The 21,000-nt window shown below is 34.2% G+C and overlaps 1 protein-coding gene and 1 non-coding gene across 2 annotated transcripts; one reads left to right on the top strand and one right to left on the bottom strand.

The window, feature by feature from the left end:
• Window positions 1-13,930: 13,930 nt before the first annotated feature.
• On the bottom strand, window positions 13,931-18,676 carry LOC126697503 (uncharacterized). Its single transcript, XM_050394514.1, has 10 exons — window positions 18,509-18,676; window positions 18,327-18,375; window positions 16,831-16,937; window positions 16,248-16,293; window positions 15,441-15,575; window positions 15,222-15,311; window positions 14,969-15,100; window positions 14,782-14,865; window positions 14,557-14,621; window positions 13,931-14,374 (listed from the first exon to the last, which is right to left on the bottom strand). The coding sequence occupies exons 1-10, from the start codon at window positions 18,619-18,621 to the stop codon at window positions 14,188-14,190; spliced, it is 1,008 nt and encodes a 335-aa protein (XP_050250471.1). The 5' UTR covers window positions 18,622-18,676; the 3' UTR covers window positions 13,931-14,187.
• Window positions 18,677-18,766: 90 nt separating this feature from the next.
• Window positions 18,767-18,839, top strand: TRNAK-CUU (transfer RNA lysine (anticodon CUU)). Its single transcript has one exon. It is a non-coding gene; the product is annotated as a tRNA-Lys (tRNA).
• The last annotated feature ends 2,161 nt before the right edge of the window (window positions 18,840-21,000 follow it).

Raw genomic sequence — 21,000 nt, forward strand, 5'->3', positions numbered from 1 at the left:
ACTAAAATTTTTAAGTACTTAAAAAAATTCTCAACATACCATATAAATCAAGTTCGACTCAACATTTTTTTGAAATCTAAGGTGATAAATTTAACTAGATTTTTAATATTCAAATATCAATTTTTTAAAAGAAATATTTACATATAAATTAAATATTCTTTATACAACTTTCTATATTAATTTTTTTTTTATAAAACCTTTTTTTTTTTTTTTGAGATACAAAATTAGTTCTAATTAATTTTTATATTTACGTTTTATAGCAAATCTTTTACAATTCATAATAGTTAATCCTCTTAATTTTCTTGTGACCTAATTGATATTATTTGGCACACTCATGACTTCCTTTTATTTTTAATGAAATAGTTTAGGATTTCAATTTGGTTGAATTTTTATTGGCTCAATATTATAAAGTCCTTGGAGGTGGGAATGCATGCAAAATATATATATATATATATATATATATATATATATATATATATATATATATTTTACATAAAAAAATTCAATTATTATTCTATGTTTTATGAGACATTTAAATACAGGTTTAGGACCTTTCGTTTATGTAATGGAGAGCTTTAGGGCTCTTTTCTAATTTCTTGGCAAAGGGGAGCCTTATTACACAGTGGCAGAGCTAGGAATTTTGGCTTGGGGGGCCAAATTATGATTGTGGTTGCACGATTTTCCTAGCCCAACTTCTGTTGATCAGGCCTTGGCCCAAAGCACAACCCACAATAAATACTTGTAGAGAATGGGTTAAAGAGCTTGGCCTCAGTGAAACTAATAGGTCTAATGCATATAGTATACTGTTTGCAGAAAGAAAACAAGAACGTAAAGAAGGATTCCTCAAGTCTGATTTTATTTCCCTTGTTCCTCTTACAATTCTGCCGTCCCTTCTTTGAGGGACTTCACTACATTATATATTTTTCTTCTTTTCATCCCAGCCTTACACCTGTTGGTCATCCAAGCATCCACTCGAGCACCTGTCCCATCAGACGCCCTCATCAGACCCTTTGTGAGTTGCAGAGGCCAAGACGGTACTGTTCAGGAGTCTTTTCCTCATTAATGCGGCCAAGAGGGTGGTTGGGGCGCAATTAATGTGGTGGTAGCCTTCCGTGAGATATTTTGAATTTAATTCGTTTTATATGTTGGGGAAGGTGAGCTGAAATGGCTGAGCAGAGTTTCTAGTCTGGGCTTCGTGATGTCCGAGGACGAATTACTTCTCGGACGGGTTTCCTTAGAGCTGCTGGGATTGGGTAGTGCTGCATACGAGGCTCCTCCTCGGCTAGTACGCTCCTCGGACGGGCCTGAGTTTGGGATAGCCCATTATTTTTGGGCCGGCCCCCACAATGATATTCATAAATTGGTTTAGATAAATTCAAAACATATTCATATATAATTAGATTAGCAAGAACTCGTTATTTTCCTTCTTCTTCTTCTTCTTCTTCTTCTTTTTTTTTTTTTTTTTTTTTTTTGTCTAATGAACATAATCTTTCTAAACTTTAATGAGTACACACAAATTGTCTACTTTACTCTAAACATGTATGGAAAATAATCCAAAGAGAAAAAAATTAAAATTTTAAATATAATAGTGTCAGGAGCCTTGTAACTCAATTGATTAGATGTATAAATGAAAAGATAAAAAAAGGAAAAAAATAACAATGGATGATCCTTGCATAACCTTTTTTTTTTAAATTTGTTTTGGAAAGATTAAGCTATTTATTTTTGTTTTTTCTTGGGGGAAGCCAATTTTTTTTCTAATGTTATTGGAGAGCAACTCAAATTTGGGGAGGCCAAATCTCATTTTTCTTATGCTCCACCTTAACGAGAAATTATAAGGTCCACATGGTGGACAAGTGACGTAGTTTACAATTCCACTAAAATCTTACACCCGTTTAAAATTGCTGAGTTAAAAAAAAAATTTAAAATAGAAATTGATTACTAACTCAGCAATTTTAAACAAATGAGAATCTTTTAGTAAAATGGTGGACAAGTGACATGGTCCACTAAAGAACTATATAATTTCTCTACCTTAATCGATTTATAACATATATATATATATATATATATATATATATATATATATATATAAGATATTAAAATATTTCAAAATTTTGGGGGGTCAACCCATAATGTGGCTCTGCCACTGCTATTACATCAAAAATATTAAATTAATTCTACTACAGGAGAAACTCAATTATCAAATTTTCAAAACAAAATTAAATTATTTTTTCAATTAAAATTCTATTACTAACGTTAGAAAGTAAATAGAAGTTTAATTAATCTTAGTAATCTACTATAATTGTTAGTTTGACAAAATTAGGTCTTACACGATTACTTTCATCATAAAACTTAAGATATTTTTCTTTTATTAACTATCTTATTGTTCAATTTCTATTTTTATATTTGGGAAAACTTTTCTTTTTTCAAATATCAATTTTCATTATTAACCTGCGACACCAAGCTACTGCTTTTCATTTTTCTTTTCTTTTTTGAGAAGATAGGTACTGCTAATTTATAAGAAAAGTTTGGCCATTCTTCTTTTCCTTCAAGGTTGGTTATCTTATTATGGAGTGGCTTTAAAACTAGTTGCAGTCAAGTGAATGGAATCATGACTAGAAAGTAAAAGTTTATATTATAGAAAGGACTAGAACGTAAAAAAGATGAGCTCTGTTTCAATCCGAAGTCATTTTCTACAGCCATCTCAAACTTTAACGAAAAAGAGATTGCATTAGCTATGAGGATATATGCATACATCATTTTCTTACCGTGTACGAGTTCCACACAATTGTAGAACTTCACGTATTGTGAGGTTATATGCATATATTTAATATTTGAAATATTCAACAATACTATAAATTAATAGTCATTTTTTCACCAATTTTCACAACTTATTAACTTATGTAATCGTGCGTGATCGTTTCAAGCCTTCATTTGGCATTCCTAGCAATAGAGACAACAAATCTCGCACCAAAGATTCTAGAACCTCAACCAACGATGCCAAACTCCTTTTCTCCCTACTGTCCACAGTCTACCAGTGGCGGAGCCAGGAATTTAGGTCAGGAGGGGCAAGATTAAAAGATAAGATTGAAAGTAAAAAATTAATCAATATTAATAATAAAATAAATAAACTACTATATTATAATGTAATTGTCATATAGAATCTAACATAAAATGTAAACTTTAATTTATTTTTTTACTCCTAGCTTATTTTACTCAATTGCCCTCGATAATTTTTCATATTTTGAAACCGCTACATGATTTCTTCACACTCAATAGTCTTGAATATATTTTTCTCAATATATGTGACTAAGTAATTATTCATCTATTAATCTCCTATTTGATTACGTAATCGATTTTTAATTATGTTCATTGTCGAAAAAGCTATTTCAACAATAGCTGTTGCAATTAGTAAGATCAATGCCAAAATCACTAATGAGTAAACTAATGAATATGAAACATCTTTTTTTTAATCATTACCAAGTGGGATCCATTGTTTTATATTATAGTTGTATGTTTTTGTTTTTAAAAGTCCATCAAATTACTGTGTAGTGTGTTCAGACTCTTATCCTATTCAACGTAGAGATTTTTTTTTTTTTAATCATTATTAAATGGGACTCATTGGTTTTATATATTAGAATTGTAGTAGGTGGAGAAGTCTACTGAGAAAACGTATCTTGAATTGATTTTTTTTTGTCTTTTGTGTCAAGGGGGGGCAAATAAGGCATTTTAGGTCAATATAATATTATAAGAAAAAAAATTTGAAAGTTCAGAGGGGGCACCTGCCCCCTCTCGCCCCCCCCCTCCCTCCGCCCCTGCAGTCTACCCCTCTCCTTTTAATTTTCTCGCTCATCACTCAATGCCAAGCCTATCCGATGAAACTACCATAATTAATTGTTGATCCAAAACACTCAATCCAATCAAGTAGTTTGATGGATTTGGTCAATGCCCGATTTTGCTTCTCTCCGTCCAAAAATAAAGCATTACCTTTTTAAGTATTAAGAATTCAAATTCTTTACATAATAATTTATTATTTTTTTATAAAATTGAGTATGTAATAAAACATTGAAAAATATTGTGTAATAAACTCCCTAAGTTGATGTCATTTTCAGGTTAAATTCTAAAGTACATGCACAAATAATTACTTTTTTGTTTAAATTGTAATAATTTAATCATTACATGAGTTTAACAAAAGTGAACATAAATTGTATTTGAGATTTACATAATTACTATAAATCATTAAATGAGAATTATAAGTAAAATTTTGATTTAGATAAGAAAAAAATATACAATACGACTTATTAATAAATAAAAATATAAATCTCTTAAACATACAATATAATGAATATGTTATATCTTTATTGACTACGTAATCGACATTTTTTTTTTTTTTTTTTGAGGAAATCGTAATTGACATTTTATTGTTTAGATTAGTATTAAATATGAGGAAATCGTAATCGACATTTTATTGTTTAGATTAATATTAAATATTATATACGTTTGTGTTGTGCTCACATGCAACGTGGTTATCTATGTATATTTGAAGATGTTTGGAGACATGTATATTAGTAATAGATTTTGGGAAATTATTTCTCTCATCTTTGAACCCTCTAGTTCTCTTCCATTTTTAGGAGGATGTGAGACATGCGACATTTATCTGATTTTTAAACACCATGTGTCTTACATATATAAAGATACTGAAGAAATTTGAGAATTCAATTGGAGAGGACTTTATACCATAAATTTGCCTCCCCATGTTACCTCTTGATCACATGGAGTGCAAAATCTCTATTTGAGATTTTTAAAGGTTTTAATGTGCATGTTCACAGTGAAAAGTATGTATTACCAATTTCAAATATAAATTATCTTTTCCATTAAAATTTTAAGAAGTAAATTTGTATATAACCAATCCGTCATGAACGATATTGCCCAATTTTTTTTTTCCCTTCGTTCTTCAATTAAATCCAACTCCTCTCTAGTAGGTTGTCATTGCTATTTGGAGTGAACAAGCTTGTCCTCAACATTGGAAATCTCATCTCCAGAGGAATCACAACCTCGGCCCCATAAGTCATTGAAAAGGGTGTCTCCCCTGTTGATCTTCGAGGGGTAGTCTGATATGTCCAAAGAACATACGGCAGCTTTTCCACCCATTTACCTTTTGCATGCTAGATGTTGGGCATTGGTGGTAAACCTGCAGGCAGTTCCTCTAGAAATAGCTTTTCAAACTTTTTAATCAATGGTTGAATAGCCTCAAGTATCACAGCAACCTTCTTCGACTCTCCATCTGTCACCACTACTGCATAAATCTGTTTCAACTCCTTACACTCCCTGTCAAACTCATCCTCATTCTTGACTATGAGAAGTGATGGCTTCCCCTCACTTTAGAAGCTTTGGGTACATTGCCTTCCTTAATAGGATCAAGGACAATCTTTTTTCCATTCTTAAAGAACACATACACATTATCCTTACACCTATGAGTAGCATCTACCTCTTCTTAAGTCCATTCACTATGACCTTATTGACAGACTCGGCCTATCCATTCCCTTATGGATAAGCCGAAGTTGAGTACCTATTCTTGATGCCCAATTCACAACAGTACCTCCTAAAGGCTTAGCTATCAAACTGAAGCCCATTGTTCGAGATGAGGGAATGAGAGATCCCAAACTGAGTGACAATATTTTTCCACACAAATCTCTTAACATCCACATCCCTGATATTTGTCAGTGGCTCAGTTTCAACCCACTCAGTGAAGTAATCAGTGCCTACCAACAGCCATCTCATATTCCCCGTTGCCTTACGGAAAGGCCTTACAATATCCAAGCTCCACTGAGTAAAAGGATATGGACTAGACAAAGGATTGAGGACAACCCCTGGTTGATGAATATTTGGAGCAAATCTCTAACATTGGTCACACTTGTTCATGTATTCTTGTGCTTCCTTTTGTATATTTGGCCACCAATACCCTTGAGTGAGGGCCTTGTGAAATAGTGATCTGCCTCCTGTATGACTTTCGCAAATCCCTTTGTGTAACTCTTCTAGAAGCAGTTCTACTACCTCAGGATGGACGCATAACAAATATGGTCTAGAAAAAGAGCACTTGTATAACCTTAGATCCTCTAACAACCAGAATCGAGGAGCTTTTTTTCGCACTTTATCAGTCTCCCCTTTCTCCTCAGGCAAGATATCATCCTTAAGAAATAGCAAATAGGATCCATCCAACTAGGCCCTACTCTAATTTGGTAAATATGGACCTTTTCCCCCTTCATCTCAGTAGGTTTACATAGAACCTCGACTAGGACAACCCGAGATAAACTCTACGCCGAGGAGGTCGCAAGAGTGGCAAGAGAGTCAACATGCGTTTTCTGCTTCTAGGGACTTGCCGTAAGGAAAAAGAGTCAAACCATGATTGCAAGTGCCTAACTTGATTTAGATACTCCTGCATTCTCATATCCCTGGCTTCCAATTCTCCCTTCACTTGGCCTACAACCAATCTCAAATCTGAAAATACCTCCACTGATTTTCCTCCCATTTTTTGAACCATAGTCATTCCCATCAACAAAGTCTCATACTCAACCTCATTGTTCATGGCCCAGAAGCCTAACCTTAAGGATTTCTCAATGATGATTTTTTCAGGAGATACTACAACTAGCCCCACTCTAGATTCCCTTTGATTTAATGCACTATCAACATATACCTTCCAAGATAGAGGTTCCTGTAAGGAGATCATCCCAACTGATTTTTCATCCATGTTCTGCTTCTCGCCATTTTCTTCTACCGGAGGCTCAGCAAACTCAGCCACCAAATCTGCAAGGACCTGGCCATTTATAGAGATGTGAGGCATATACTTAATATTGAAAGCTCACAAGATCGTTGCCCATTTTGCAATCCTCCTTATGTAATCAACTTTTCGAAGCAGTGATTGAAGAGGGAGTTGGGTAGAAACCACAATGGTGTAAGCTTGGAAGTAATGAAGGAGCTTCTGTGTAGCATGTACCACTGCCAAGATGACCTTCTCTAATGGTAAATAACGAACCTCTACCTCGTGCAATGACTTGCTCACATAATAAACTGGTCTTTGTACCCCATCATCGACTCATATCAGTACCAGACTCACCGCATAAAAGGCTACCGCAATGTAAGCAAATAGAACATTCTCCTCCTTGGGCTTGGACATAATGGGTGGCTGAGAAAGATATTCTTTCAACTGTTAGAAGGTCGAGGCACATTTTTCGGTCTACTCAAATCCCTTCCACTTATGCAACAACTGGAAGAAGGGCCTATATCTATCGGTTGACCAAGAAATGAATCGATTCAAAGTAGCAGTCATTCATGTCAACTTCTGGACCTCTTTGGGATCTTAAGGAAGCTGTAGATTATTAATTGCTCTAATCTGATTAGGGTCAACTTCAATTCCGCGATGGGTGACCATATAACCTAGAAATTTGCCAAAGCCGATGCCAAAAGAACACTTAGAGGCATTAAGGCACAATTTGTGTTTTCTCAGTATCTCAAAAACACTCCCGAGGTCGTCTATATGCTCAGACTCTACTTTACTCTTCACCACCATATCATTTATATAAATCTCAATATTTTCACCTAACTGAGGCTCAAACATCCTAGTCATCATCCTCTGGTAAGTAGAACTTGCATTCTTCAATCCAAATGGCATCGCTTTGTTGTGGTAATTCCTAGTGAGTGTAACAAAAGCAATATTTTCTTGATCGTCCAGAGCTAGCAATATCTGATGATAGCCTTGAAAAACATCCAAGAAACTCATCCGAGGATGGCTTACAGTTGCATCCACCAATTGATCTATTCGAGACATGGGGAAGGGATCCTTTGCACAAGCTTTATTTAAATCCACGAAGTCTACACATACTCGCCACTTCCCACTTTTCTTCTTCACCACCACTATATTGGCCAACCATTCAAGGTAAAAAACCTCATTTATGGTCTCAGCTCGTTTAAGCTTAACCACCTCCTCTTTGACAGCATTAGAATGTTCCTTAGATGAGCGTTGAGATGGCTGCTTTTTGGGGATGACAGAGGGATTGACATTTAGATGATGGAAAATGAAATTTGGATCCAGCCCAAGAGCCTCTAAGCATTCCATGCAAATACATCAATATTTTCCCTAATAAAAACTATCAACTCTTCCTTCTCCCGAAGAGGCAATTGGACTCTAACCTCACCAATAATAACTTTTTCTAATTCCTTACACTTTGCCCCTTCTATCACCACATCCATAGACAACACTGACATTGTTGATTGCTATAAACCCTGTTTAGCAGAGGCTGAGGACTCAACTCCAGTTTGATATCTAATTGCAGCCACCAAGCACTACCTAGCCATGGACTAGCTCCCAACTAGCTCCTCAACCTGGTCCCTAGAAAGATACTTTACTTTCAGGTGCAAGGTGGAAGATACGACCCCATGGTATGAAGCCAAGGTCTTACCACAATAGCAGTATAGGGGGAGTAGACGTCTACCATGATGAAGTTCACATCCACGACCTCTATCCCTACCTGAACAGGTAGTCGGATTTGGCCTTTCAGAAAGATAATCTTCCAATCAAACCCTATTAAAGGGGAATCATAGCAGGCCAAGTCCTCGGTCCTCAGCTTTAGCCCCTTAAATAGGCTAGGGTACATGATATCTGCACCGCTACCTTGATCTACCAACACCCTCTTCACATCATACCCACCTATCCTAAGGGTGACCACCAGAGCATCATTATGTAGCTACAAGGTTCCAACCTTATTTTCATCTAAAAAACTCAAAGCTGGCTGGACCTTTATTCTACCCCTCTTTGAATCAGAGGACAAGTCCTCTACAGATGGCCGAGCTATAAACATCACCCTAGATGGTTGAGAACTAGTCATTCCTGGAGCAACAAGAATGACACTAATTTTACCTAAAGGTGGTCTTGTAGAAGCATCTCTTTGAGCCCCCGACCCTACCTAACTACCTTATCCGTTAGGTTGATACAGGAATTGCTTTAACTTCCCAATCTTAACCAATTGCTTTAAGTGACTCCATAACATCTTGCAATCTTCTACAGTGTGCCCCCGCTCCTGATGGTATTAGCAGTGAAGACTTTCGTTATGCCTCGTGGGGTCTCCCCCATCTTATTTGGCCATTTGAAGTACAACTCACTCTTAATTTTTTTCAAGATTTGGTGCACAAACTCTCAAAACACAGTGCTAACCACCTGAGTAGCAATAGATCCGGATTGCCCAACAAAATTTCTCTGAGGTCGGTTATTGTTGTATCTATCCGACCTAACATCCCTTCTATCCTGTGAGACCACCTTAGCTTTCCTTTTCCCTTATTGTTGGTCCTCCTCGACCCACTTATATTCGTCAATGCGATCCATGAGCTGATGCACACTCCTAACAGGCTTCCTTGTCAAAAAATTTCTCAAATCATGCTCAGCATGTAGGCTGACCTTGAAAGTCCTTATAGCCATATCATCAAAGTTTCCATTTATCTCATTAAATATCTCCCAATATCTATCAAAATACATTTTCAGGGTTTCCCCTTCTCTGCATAGTCATAGACAACAAGGAGTCTAAGGGCCAAGGAACTCTACCACAGGTAAGAAAACGAGCTCCAAACACCCTAGTCAATTCCTTAAAGGAGTTGATGAAACCTTCCTTCAAACCATCAAACCACATTATCAAACTGGATGAGAACACCTTGCACATCAAGGTTTCATTCTTAGAATAAGTAGTCATTCTCTGGTTGAAGTGGTTGACATGCTCTACGGGGTCTGTCCTACCATTATACATAGTGAATGTGGGCTGAGCAAATCGTCAAGGAAGCTTTCCTCCTTTAATCCTACAAGTAAAAAGGGACTTAGAAATCTTGTTAAGAACCCTGCTCATAGCATCGTTGCCCAGACCTCTATAGGATGGACTTTTACTTCTACACTTATAATGGTGATCCTCATCATATGAAAAAGACTCAATGGTAGGGGTCCTTGACCTAGATTTGTAGCTGCCATCCCTATCGTCATCAAAAAAAGGATTAGAGCTTGAAGGAGTGTTTCTCCGCCGCTCGCAACGCAACCTTCTCCGTAAGCGGTCAATCTCTAACTGCATGCTTCTAGTATTCTCTTCATGAGAGAGGTGACTCCTACTTCGAGATTGACTCCTAACTAGTACTTGTGGTATGTACACTAACCTCCTGGTCCCTTCTTCACTTAAGATTGAGGAACTAATCTTAATGTTGGGAACTAACAAACTCCTCTGGGTTCAGCCCTGAACCCACCATAGCTAGACGTTAAACTCAACAAAGTTCAAGTTTCCCACATAAGGCACCAATTGTAAAGGTAAGTTTTAGATCCTAAGCCCAAAAGGTAAAATGATTAAGGCCCAAAGAGCCCAATATAAAGAATTTGTAAAAAGTGGGGTAAAAACTAGGTTTCAATGAATTGGACAATGCTCACAATGGACTAAAGATGGTGAGAAAGCAAAAAAAAAAAAAAAAAAAAAACAAGTTCATTACGAAGAAATTCTTCCTCGACAAAGTCCAAGGAGAGTAGTTCTTGAATATATTTCTCTTAGACTTGATTACAATTATCGTCCTTAGTGCTACAATGTTTTTTACTACAAATTCTCCGATCCCCCTTACAATGGGATTTTTCTTCTTTATATTACCCTCCTTTGCTCCATCTTGGCCCTCCCCATGTAGATCAAATGGTTGGTTTTTACTTCTGTCCCATCAACACCTTCCTGAAACTTTTAGGGGTAGCTGTAAGGCTGAACATCACTATTTAGGTATCACTTCTACATTAATGGGGCCAAAGAGTTAGTTACAGAGTATTTAATGTGATGGTAGCAGCTTTCCCTTAGATATTTCTTACCTTCCCCTTATCTTATTCATTTCTGATGATTATCCTTACCAGGAGAACTACCCGGAACGTTGCTCTTGATGTCAGGTCAACCCTTCTGACCTCTGCATCATTAAAACCGAGGAGGCATTTGTCCTCGAACCACCTTCCTGAACCCTCACGACCAGTCCCCTTTCTCCATCCACTAATTTGCACTTCCACACTAACGTTTACCTGTCCTCAAACCATCAAATGTCTTTGGATAGGACCCACGGCCCAATATACATTTCTGGGCCTGTCATCCCTACAAAACCATTCTTGTTTTTCTTGAGATACAAAATTAGTTCTAATTAATTTTTATATTTACGTTTTATAGCAAATCTTTTACCATTCATAATAGTTAATCCTCTTAATTTTATTGTGACCTAAATGATATTATTTGGCACACTCATGACTTCTTTTTATTTTTTATTTTTTATTTTTAATGCAATAGTTTAGGATTTTAATTTGGTTGAATTTTTATTGGCTCAATATAAAGGCCTTGGAAGTGGGGGAATGCAAGCCAAATATATCTTCTTCTTTTTTTGGCTTAAAAAAATTCAATTACTATTCTATGTTGTATGAGACATTTTTGTACAGTTTAAGGACTTTCGTTTATGTAATGGAGAGCTTTAGGGCTCTTTCCTAATTTCTTGGCAAAGGGGAGCCTTATTACATCAAAAATATTAAATTCATTTTGCTATAGGAGAAACTCAATTATCAAATTTTCAAAAAAAAAATTAAATTATTTTTTCAATTAAAATTCTATTACTAACGTTAGAAAATTTAAATAGAAGTTTAATTAATCTTAACGTGTGCTCAAAGGCTCTTCTATTTTTTTTAGATAAAGTGAGCACGTGCTCATAGACTATTCTATTTTTTTGAGTAAAGGTTAATAATTCGCATTTATTATAATTTAGAAATATATTTTTTATTTTTCAAACAAATAAAAAGGATAAATTTTAGAGATAAGCAGTAATTTTTTTTTTTTTTTTTTAATGTGAAGGTAAAAAAAACCTAAATTTTAGGAATTCTCTTTTTGAATTCAAAAAAAAAAAAAAATTGTTATTTGAAATTTATGACCCTATTTGTAAATGAAATTACCCTTTATTAATGAGAGTGTTTTTTAACCACATGAAAGTCCAGTTGAAAGAGGGGAATTCTCTTATATATGTATGGATAGATAGATAATTATTAGTTGGACAAAATTAAGTCTTACACTATTACTTTCATCATAAAACTAAAGATATTTTCTTTTATTAAGTATCTTATTGTTCAATTTCGATTTTTAATTTTTTGGGAAAATTTTCTTTTTTCAAATATCAATTTTCATTATTAACCCGCATTCACACCAAGCTACTGCTTTTTCTTTTTCTTTTTCTTTTTCTTTTCTTGTTCGAGAAGATAGGTACTGCTAATTTATAAGAAAAGTTTGGTTATTCTTCTTTTCCTTTAAGGTTCGTTATCTTATTATGGAGTGGCTTTAAAACTAGTTGCAGTCGAGTTAATGGAATCATGACTAGAAAGTAAAAGTTTCTATAATTTTTTTTTTTTTTTTTTTTAAAAGACTAGAAAGTAAAAAAGATGAGCTCTGTTTCAATCCGAAGTCATTTTCTACAGCCATCTCAAAAGAAAAAGAAAAAAAATGGTAATCTTTAACAAAAAAGAGATTGCATTAGCTATGTGGATATATGCATCATTTTCTTACCTCACGTATTATGAGGAGATATGCCTATATCCAACTCTTGAAATATTCAACAATATTACAAATACAAACATTTTTACACCAATTTTCACAATTTGTTGACTTATGCAATGGAGTGTTCGTTTCAAGCCTCTATTTGGCATCCCTAGCACTAGAGACTACAAATCTCGCACCAAAGATCCTAGAACTTCAACCAACGGAGCCAAACTCCTTTTCTCCCTACTGTCTACCCCTCTCCTTTTAATTCTCTCACTCATCATTCAATGCCAAAACCTATCCAATGAAACTCCCATAATTAATTGTTGATCCAAAACACTCAATCCAATCAAGTAGTTTGATGGATTTCATCAACGCCTGATTTTGTTTCTCTCCATCCAAAAATAAAGCATAACCTTTTAAGTATGGATCATGCTAACGAATGCCCTTAAAACATTGGTTAACAATCCAATTAAAAAAAGTTTTTATGGAAAAAAGAAAAAAAATTAATATTTTAACAGCTTTTTTTTTTTCATTTTTCATAAAAATGATGTCAAAATTTTCCTAAAATTGATTGTTAACCAATGCCCTAAGGGCATTCGTTAACATTTCCCTTTAAGTATTGAGACATCAAAATCTTTACAAAATAATTTATTATTTTTCATAAAATTGAGTAAGTAATAAAACATTGAAAAAGATTATGTACTAAACTCCCCAAGTTGATGTCATTTTCAAGTTAAATTCTAAAGTACATACACAAATAATTACTTTTTTGTTTTAAATTGTAATAATTTAATCATTGCATGAGTTTAACAAAAGTGAACATAAGTTGTATTTGAGATTTACATAATTACTATAAATCATTAAATGAGAATTATAAGTAAAATTTTGATTTAGATAAGGAAAAAAAAATACAATTAATAAATAAAAATATAAATCTCTTAAACATAAAATATAATATGTTATATCTTTATGTATTACGTAATCTGACATTTTTTTTTTTTTAAGAAAATCATAATCGACATTTTATGATTTGGATTAGTATTAAATATTATATATACATACAACGTGTTTATCTATGTATCTTTGAAGATGATTGGAAACATGTATATTAGTTATAGATTTTGGGAAATTATTCCTCTCACCATTGAACCCTCTAGTTCCCTTCCATTTTTAGGAGGATGTGAGACATGTGACATTTATTTTTAAATACCATGTATCTTATATAAAAATATTAAAGAAATTTGAGAATTCAATTGGAGAGGACTTTATACCATAAATTTGCCTCCCCATAAATTTGACATGGAGTGCAAAATCTCTATTTGAGATTTTTTGAGGTTTTAATGGGCATTTTCACAGTGAAAAGTATATATTACCAATTTCAAATATAAATTATCTTTTCCATTAAAATTTTATGAAGTCAATTTGCATATAACCAATAATCCAATGGATCGGGAATAAACAAAAAAGAAAGTACCCCCAAATTATCTTACATGCCGAAACTGCGAGGTTAGATCTCCGAAAATTGTAAAATTTTCTCAATGCAAATGTTCTCGAAAGAAGGAAGCGTATACCCTAACGCCTAATCAGGTGTCACTTTTCTTTAATTCTTCCAGATGAACTCCAATACGAAGGCTCAATTAAAAATTTTCCACATACGGGTTCGATATCCAAAAGACATTAGCGCAAGCTCCCAAAGCATATTTGGTATGCTCAATGGATTCACCTTGGATCCAGGTATTTCAGACCAGTTCACAGATATCTCAATCATTGGGATGCCAAACCACTTACACAGAAAAACTAACTCAACATCAAAACACCACCTGCACAGAGTCCACATTGTAAGTCAGTTCCCGCAACATGTTTTACAAAAAAATTAGAATAATATTTGAATACCATGAGTTTCCTTCAACTCTACAAATTATACAAAAGATGGATAACATGGAAGAGGTAAATGGATCCTTTATTTCTACAATATCCTTAAAACGCACATAAATGCTGTTACCTCTTCAAACGAATATTTGTGAAAAGCTTCCTTGCAGCAGCCCTAGTAAACATCTTAAACCCACACTGTGATGCAGTGAAGAGACAACGTCAGGATAAACAATTAAGTGTATTTTACCCAAGATTATCGCACAAGCTTCATTTACAGCATAAATGAAGTACTGGACTTCTACAGTGGTAGTAGACTGGACGTCAAATAAAATAAAAAAAATTGAAGCAGAAATACCTGAGTGTCACGAATTCCAGGTCCCGCAGTTAAGACAACCACAAGATGGAAACCCTTCATTAAAAAATTACGGTACCATTTCCTCTGTGACATCAAGCAAAATGATTTAGCAAAGCAAAATATAAAACAAATTTGGCAAGAAAAGTGCATAAAACATCAAAATAGCGAGCAGCTTAGCAGACTGAACCGTAGCTAGAGCCTTTTCCTCAAGATGAGCACGAGAACCAAATGCAGCAATTGGGATATCAGATATCTTAATACTCGAATCACTGGCTGCTGAATCCCCAGAATGATACTCGTTTCTGGCAAAAGCATGAATCTGGTAGGCATAATAACAGATAATTTGCAGTAGCTTTATTAACATCTCCACATTAAACTAAAATTTCGACGACTAAAATGTTTATACGAAAGTACCAGTATAAATGAGGGATAATACAAACCTGATTTTCAAGTTTTTCTAGGTCATTAACCTTGGTTGCTCCATCAGCATCCAGCATTAGAAGCAGTTCACCACGTGAATGAAGCATTCCCTGTTTTACAATGCTTTCACAAAGGTAAAGCACTTCAATCAATTGTTGTCAAGCGTAAAAGAGGAAAGATGGAAGCTTCTCAAAAACATCAGAACATGTTTATAAGTGAATTGTTAAAGTTAGACTCACTTTTCTAATAGCTTCTCCCTTGCCATGATTTCTACCAAGAAGGATAACCCTCACATTGTCTACAGTGTATTTCCTTACAAAGTTAAAAGCTGCTTTTTTAGTCCCATCAGAACTTCCATCATCAACAATCACCACCTGGTAAAAATCATCCATTCAAAAGTTAAGCAGCAACAAAAAAACGTAGTACAAAGTACAAACCCAAGCTAGCAAAACAACTGACATTATTTTATTGAAGGAAAGAAAAATGCATATACGGTAGAATGAGTGGCAGAGACAATGTAAGATATTTTCTTCCACTACCTTTTAATGAGAACTTATGTAAATTAACAAGAAGGCCTACAAAGCAGGAGGAGGAAAAGCAGTAGCTGAGAATTAATTGTGCCAGGGGGAAGAGGTGATACTCATAGAAGTGAGAGTTCAAATATTAGGGCCAACGTTTACTCAATTAAACACGCTAATGCAATAGATATATCAGTTCAATAGGCTTCAATGCCTTGTTATTAGGAACTTGACATAATAGCATTTATGAAAAATAATCAAACCTTATGATGAAGCACACAAGATCTCATTTTGTAAAAAACAAAAATACTGCAGAGCTCAAAATGGGAAAACCTGTCTAGCATCTGCTTGTATGATAACCCTCCATTACAAATCCAGTAAAGAACTAGAAACACAAATATCCCTATTTGAATTTCTTTTATAAAACATAAATACAGCCCCAGATACGATCTCAGGGAGCAATAATATAATCATAGGCCATGATAACCAACTCAGATTATTTAGTTAATGGAGGGAACAAAATGATACCTCGTAAGAAAATGACTTATCCTTTGCCGCACGTTGTTCAAGATAACTACAAAGAAACAGACATAATTATCAGTACAATTCAAAATGCAACCCTCTCAGTAGTAGCCACCTACAGATATTATTTAACTACTTCATAAGTGCAGTTCTTAGGCAACTAGACACACATTTATGCAAAGCCCCCCATCTTCATTATGTACTACTACATAACAATAAATGGTTATGCTACACATAAATAATAAAAATTTGTACAAAATAAAAAGGATGAAAGTGTCCTTTGTGAGTCAAAAAATATGAGTTTGAGCAGGCACAGATCCATATATCATTCCAGGTGCCAAGTCTCAATTGGTTAACAATCAAGCTCTGAAAGCTCAACACTGCCCCCCAGCCCCCCGAAAAAAAGAATTAAGAAGAGAGAGAGTTCACAGAGCTGACTAAGAAAAAGATGATATGAAAGTAGACACCTTTTCTGATTTTCATGCTAAAATTCAAGCAAATATGAAAAAAAAAAAAAAAAAAAAAAAAAAAAAAAAACCCGGCTTGGTGAAAGAAAAAGTAGAGTGCAATTACTTATGATTGTACTTACTTCATAGTTTCCTCAAGTGCTCCAGGAAGTCTATGCTCTTCATTGAATGCAGGTATTATCAAAGATATATACTTCTCTGCCGGATCAGAAACATGAGGACAAGGAACCTAGAACAAAATCCTTCAGAAATGTCAGAATCGCCCAAAACGACTACAGACAGTCCATAATATTCATACCAACATAACATTGTACGGTGAACATACTTATCACAATAATAACAACAAAGAGTCTAAAACAATAACCAACATATTTCTAGAAAAAGACCAAGAGAATTCTAATATTTCTTCACAGATACTTTTGAAGACAACATATTGCTCACTAATAACTAAAAACTTGATCTCAGAAGTTTATACATCTGCAAGGCATTTATTAAATTTAGATTTAGAAACACACATCATATATCCTTTTTGGATAAGTTATTCTTTTCATTATGTTCTAATGTTAAAGTCTTTCATATGAACTTCAGATATCATGATGGAGTGTAGGTCGTTAAGGTGGGGGGGAACATAATCTACTGTATAAAAATCCACCTTGGATTATGTCTCTATTATTATTCTTTTAGAAGCACAGATTGTTTCCATGAAGCCTATGGTCCAACCAGAAAACTGTCATCCTCTGTAAAAAGGGTGTTACCTATGCCTTATACTACAAAATAAAGATATATCAGAAAATGACTACACCAAGGGAGCATAAAAGCTAGTTTCGGAAGGGAGGAATGGATCTGAACTCTGAAGAGAATGGTGGGCACCCACCATCCCCCATTGGAGTTTTTATCGTTCCAATTTTATGACATCATACGTCCTGCAAGGTGCGTTTTCAGGGTACAGAAAGGAGAGACAATGAAATCAGTCATTCCATTTCATTCCTCTCCAATGGTCATATTTTTGTATGCAAGGGGATCGTGATATGCTTTCCATTTTAAAATTTTACCTTTTATCCTACTTTCTAGAGAAGAGTATAACACCAATTTTTCGTAATCACATTCCTTTCCATTCCTTATCAAAAACCACCAAACAAAAGATTCTAAAACAGTGAGAGGAACATAGTATTCTTTTTCATTTCCCACCTCATTTTACTTTTTCCACTCTTTTATGAACTCTCAAATACACTGTAAACAATGTCTTGAGTTAACCACCGAGGCTTCAAAATATAAACGGCAACAGCGATTCCTCAACAGAATCAAACCAACCGTGCAACACAAGAACAACATTTGGACCATTCTTAACAAAAGCATTCATTTCAAACCACTAGTTTCCAAGATGAATTTTGAAACCCATGCATAAGCCTAATCTCAATCCCATGCCCTCAAGATTCACACTCGCAGATAAAACCATAGTTGAAAAACAAATTTCCAAAAAAACTCCTAAATAGCAGGAATTCCAAATTCGTTTATTTCATTTTCTCATCAACCAAACGGAGGGTTACAAATCTCATAAACACCACAAAACCCTAATTTGAAGCTAAAATCGCAAAAATAATATGCAATGTAGATTTACCTGCTTTAACGAATTAGGGTCCTCGAAGATCGCGGGGGCTTCGACATGCCTGGCCAATAATAAATAAAATAAAAAGAAAAATTAGATCAAGCAACATTCAATTTAACAAAAACTAAAACCAAAAACTAAAATGGAAGAGATTGTGAATCGAAGAGAAATTGACAGAGGATTAGATTGGGTACGTGTGGTTGTAACTTCTTCGAGAAGCTTCGATGAAGATTGCAGAAAGTAAAGCAAAGAGTGCGATGATAATGAAGGCGAGCAAGAGCTCCAGCAGCGTCCATAGAAACCCCATTTTCGGTTTGCGGAGTTTGTGATCGTTTTGGTCAGCTAGGCCTAGCTGACCTTGGAATTGATTTGATTAACTACTGAATGAAATGGATGAAAAGCTTGTATTAATATGTTTATATTGGATTATTTGAGAGGTGATAACAACAAGAGCCCGTCTAGCTCAGTTGGTAGAGCGCAAGGCTCTTAACCTTGTGGTCGTGGGTTCGAGCCCCACGGTGGGCGATGTTCTTTTTTAACTTTTCCTAGTCATTTTACTTTGGATTAATTGCATTTTCCCTAAACTATTGGCTTCATTCCTCCCTCCCTAAATATCAAAATTGACTAATTGAGCAATGGCAACACACTCAATCCATTTAGCAACAATTTAAAAAATAAATAAATAAATAAATCAAAGACAATTTTCCTATTAACGCTTTGTTTATTTCAGTATTAACGTTTTCTAAAAAATTATTCATTTATCATAAAGAATTTTTTGGAAAACTATTTTATTTTTCGGTATTTGGAAACAACCTTGAAAATGACCTTGAGAATGTTTTTTGGTGTTTGGTATGCAAATTTTTTTTTTTTAATTTCTTGTATAATTAAAAACATGTGTGTTATGTAAACCAACTAATGTAATCAATATAAATAAATAAAAAACCAAGAATTAATTTGTTTTTGTACTAAAATTTTGACAATAGATACAATCAAAATTAGTTGTCAAATTTTCATGACCTTTGTTGGAAAAATAGTATGTAGTGAATAAGAAATTGATATTTTCTATGTTCACTTAGATGCTATTAAAAGTGGTAAAAATTCTGAGTCCCACATAGGAAAGGAAATAGAAAATATATAAGTTTATATGCTCATGAGTTGGACATTGTGTTGGACTTTTGGCATATGTGGACTAGGCCTAATTGTCCAAATAATAATATTTTATTATTTTAATTTTTGAGTCAGTTAATCTGTGCATAGCAGTTATTACTGAAACAGAGTGCCTGTTCAGTAACATACAATTTTTCATTGTCCCTCATTTATAAAAACTACTTTACAGAAAACTCTTTAAGTGAGAATATTTTGTGCATTCATTTTGTGTCTAAGAGAGAGAAAGAGACATTAAATAGTTCGCAGAGCACGACCTTGTGTGCTTCGTTTTCGTGCATTTTATCTTGAGAGACAGACGTCCGTGAGTCTCAAAACACCACAGTGATTGTGTGAGAGGCGAAATCTGCTTTTAAGTAGATTGTGTCAAATACAAGACTTAATCTAAATCATTCATTCTTCACGCATTTAGTCTGTGAGTTTTTAATTATTTGCAGATTTCTTCTTAAATATATTTAGTATTTGTTTATTGCTCTTGTCTATCATATCTGTTTGTGTTATTGCTTATATTTAGATCTGTGTGTTGTTTCTTTTACTTTATCACAAAAGTAAATTGTTGAAATATATCTAACAATCTCTACCACTCATCTTGCTCATATATATGGATAGTAACGTACACACAAACACACACACACACACACATGCACACACACATATAAACCGTACATACATATAAAGCTGGCTTTATACTAGAAGCAAATGTTGGGGTCGCCTAAGGTTCCAAGTAAAAAAAAGCCCCCAAATTTTAACCAATAGTGTTTTTTTTTTTTTTTTTTTCATTATAAATGTGTGTTTGGCAAAAATTAAAAGCTAGTTTATTTTACTATTTAGCTTATTTTTGTTACTATTTATGGGCCCCATTGCACTTTTTGATATTATTCATGAGTTTCACTGTACTATTCAACTAACTTTTACCTTTATCTACAATACTTTCAGTAAAAAGTTTTCAGTTTCAGCAAAATAAGCGGATTCCAAACAAACCCTAATAGTATTAATTAAGTTCAAATATTAGTCAATAAATAAAATAATATTTTTTATCAAATGAAAAAAAAATAATAATAATAAATAAAAAAGAGAAATGCTACGTCAACAATATTTTTCATAATAAATTCTAAATAGTGGGTTCAGGTTATTATTAATGACAAAAAATTAATTTCAATAGCGAATTCAAATTAGAACCAATAACAACTTAGAGCATCCACAGCATATGTGTTAAATGCCAAATATTTGGCACATTTGCCACACCAAACACAAAAACGGAGTTTTATCAGATGTTCCAAATCTCAAAAATGGTATAAATTTTATAGTTTTTTATTCTCTTTTCTCTTTTCTCTCTCCTCTCTCTTCACTTTTTCTTTTCTCTTCTCTCTCACCGGTTCCTTCTCTCTTCTCCCTGTACCGGTTATTATCTCTATACTCGTCTCTTAGAATCTTCGACCAGTCCGGGTGTTCACCGGCAGCGACTATGGCGTAATTCTGACAATGACAACACGGTCCACTGACGAGGGCCTAGAGGATAGCT

The sequence above is a fragment of the Quercus robur genome, chromosome 8 (assembly GCF_932294415.1).
Source record: "Quercus robur chromosome 8, dhQueRobu3.1, whole genome shotgun sequence".
In the NCBI taxonomy this organism is placed as follows: domain Eukaryota; kingdom Viridiplantae; phylum Streptophyta; class Magnoliopsida; order Fagales; family Fagaceae; genus Quercus; species Quercus robur.

What these genes read in the sequence shown, in the direction of transcription:
- LOC126697503 (XM_050394514.1), bottom strand. Translation starts at nt 18,621, where the DNA reads ATGGGGTTTCTATGGACGCTGCTGGAGCTCTTGCTCGCCTTCATTATC. An exon ending in ACCCTAATTCGTTAAAGCAG is followed by an intron (nt 16,938 to 18,326) that starts GTAAATCTACAT and finishes ATTTTGTTCTAG; the next exon opens with GTTCCTTGTCCTCATGTTTC. An exon ending in GCACTTGAGGAAACTATGAA is followed by an intron (nt 16,294 to 16,830) that starts GTAAGTACAATC and finishes GTTTCTTTGTAG; the next exon opens with TTATCTTGAACAACGTGCGG.